The sequence below is a fragment of the Crocodylus porosus genome, unplaced genomic scaffold (assembly GCF_001723895.1).
Source record: "Crocodylus porosus isolate Cpor-Errol unplaced genomic scaffold, CroPor_comp1, whole genome shotgun sequence".
Lineage (NCBI taxonomy): Eukaryota > Metazoa > Chordata > Crocodylia > Crocodylidae > Crocodylus > Crocodylus porosus.
This window is the reverse complement of record NW_017728953.1, coordinates 970,572-972,855: the sequence shown is the minus strand read 5'-3', so window position 1 is coordinate 972,855 and position 2,284 is coordinate 970,572. Positions and strand designations below refer to the sequence as shown.

The window sequence follows — 2,284 nt, the reverse complement described above, 5'->3', positions numbered from 1 at the left end:
TCACTTCCAGGAACAGAAACTGAGGCACGGAGCAGGTCAGATGGGCACCCTGGATTCCCCCCGACCCCCGTGGCTCTGGTTGGGGGCAGGGCTTTGCAAGTGTTGCCCCTTACCCCTCACCCCCTGGCAGGTGGGATCCCCTCAGAGAAGGGAGGGGTGACACTCAGGAGTCTGCCCCGCAAAACCTGGCACCTCCCTTCCCTGCCCCCCTCCCATGCCATGCCCTGGGGGGTGCCAGGCATGGAGAGAGCCTGGCACACACTGCAAAGGTGCCCTTGAGCCACAGTTCTGGTGCGGGAGGGCGATGTGATACGGTGGGGCTGGCATTGCCCTCCTGGCCACGTATGGGAGAATAGCGGGGAAGGGTGGGGGGCACTGGCATTCCCTGCTCCAGCTGCTGTCCCCCTCTGGCCAGGGGCCTGCAGAGGAGAGGCAGCTGCCCCTGCCCAGGGGGCTCCGGCTGGGGGGCTGGACAGGCCCATTAAGTTTCCTGGCAGCTGGAGCAGCAGTTTCCAATTTCCTGTCTTTGTTGATCGCTTTCAGCAGCGGGGGCTGGGGGGCAGCCTCTGGCCTAGTGCCTCCCAGTCCAGTCCTGGGGCCAGCGGGGGTGGGGGGGCACCACTCAGCTGCCGGCAGGGCCCCAGGCCATGAGGCGGGAGGTCCCTATCTCGGGCTCTGGAGCAGAGCCTGGACTTGCCCATCCCCTGTGCAGCTGGGTTTGGCAGCAGGGCCAGGACCCACCCAGGTAGGTACAGTGCCAGGGACAGCGGGTGCCGGGGATGGAACAAAGAGGCCGTGTTTGTATAGTGCTGGGTACCACAGGGGTCTGGGTGGGGATGGGGAGGCTCCCCGAGACCTGCTGGAGCCGGGGGATAGCCGGCATGCCTCACTTTCCTGCCTTTCCCTGCCCAGTTTGGCGTGGATGGGAGTCCAAGGGAGGGGTTCCTCCTGGTAGGCGGGGTGGAGGCAGATCCAGCAAGTGGGGGCAGAAGGGGGAAGGCATTTGTGCAGACTGGGGCAGAAGTAGGCCCTGATCTCGGGCCCTACCGTAATGCATCTAATACACACAGATTCCAGCAGGAGCTCCTACTACAAGCCAGTTGGCTCCGCTGCACCGGGGTGGAGGACTAGCAGGCAGGAGATGCCCCGCCCCAACTCCCAAGCCAGCTCCTGCTCTCCTCCACCCCTACCCCGGGCCCTCCATGCCTACCCCCCTCCCTGCTCTGTGGGACTCTCCCAGGACTCCCAGCAGGAATGATGATGGGAACTGGGCAGTGTTTCCCACCCACCTACGCCCTGCCAGTCCTTATAGGGCAGAGGCCTTGGGAGCCAGGTGCCGGTTGCATGGCGGAGCCCGAGGCGGGTCGGTCTGTTGAGCTCTGCAGAAAACGTCTATGCAAGACAGGCTGGGTAAGAGGCGCTCCCCATTGGACCGCTCCACCCCAGACTCATCTGCATTGTGCTCACCACCCATTAGCTCCCCAGGGTCTTCCACTGGGCTAAGCAGGAACCAAAGACCGCAGCAGACAAGAGCCCCACCCTCAAAAAATCTCCCCCACCCCGATTCGTCCTGCTGCCCCCACCTTGGCCTTGGGGGCATTTGGGAGCACCCCTTGGCCTTTTTGCTACCAGGAAAGGGCGGGGGGAGGGCGCTGTGTCTGTGCAGGCCCCAGCATCAGAAACCCCCAAAAGGGGCCCATTGGGATGCATGTACAAGAGGCTGGGCAGTAAAGACCCTTGCCCTCCCCACCCGCAACCGCACAGCAGGGCGTTGGTGCCTGGAGCGGCCCTGGGGCCAGGGTGGCAGCACAGAGGCCCCTGGTGCAAGGCCTCGCCCACATCTTTCTCATGCTGGGAAAGTACAGCAAGAGTGAAGGGAAGTAAGATATTCTCTGCGAGTCATAGCCTGTATGGCGCAAGTCTGAGGACAGGACCCATGTATCTGGGTGCCAGGCGCTGAAGCGGAAGAAGACCTTGGGTCGGGGAGCAGCCATGGGCATTGCAAAGGGGAGGCGGAGGGCTTCGTGTGGCTGTGCGTGGGATCACGGGCAGCCCCTTCCCACTGCCCCCTGCCCCCACAGGATGCGGGCGGTGCAGAAGTCGATGTGCGTGCTGCTGGTGGCCGCGGCCTTGCTGGCCGCCCTGTACCTGCACGTCTGGACCCCTAAGGGCCCCGGGGCCGTGGACCTGCGCCGGCGCCCGCTCGAGCCCCCCCCGGCACTCCCGGGCCCCTCCCAGCAGTATGCCCATATCGCCTTCCACCTCAAGCAAGACGTCCTCGAGT

The 2,284-nt window shown here is 64.5% G+C and overlaps 1 protein-coding gene across 1 annotated transcript in view; it reads left to right on the top strand.

The window, feature by feature from the left end:
* Positions 1 to 544: 544 nt before the first annotated feature.
* The window catches only part of B4GALNT1 (beta-1,4-N-acetyl-galactosaminyltransferase 1), a 5,566-nt gene continuing 3,826 nt past the window's right edge, over positions 545 to 2,284 (top strand). Inside the window, exons 1-2 of the mRNA XM_019556397.1 lie at positions 545 to 745; positions 2,082 to 2,282. Coding sequence (XP_019411942.1) covers positions 648 to 745; positions 2,082 to 2,282 — 299 coding nt within the window. The 5' untranslated portion in view covers positions 545 to 647. The remainder of the gene's footprint in view (positions 746 to 2,081; positions 2,283 to 2,284) is intronic.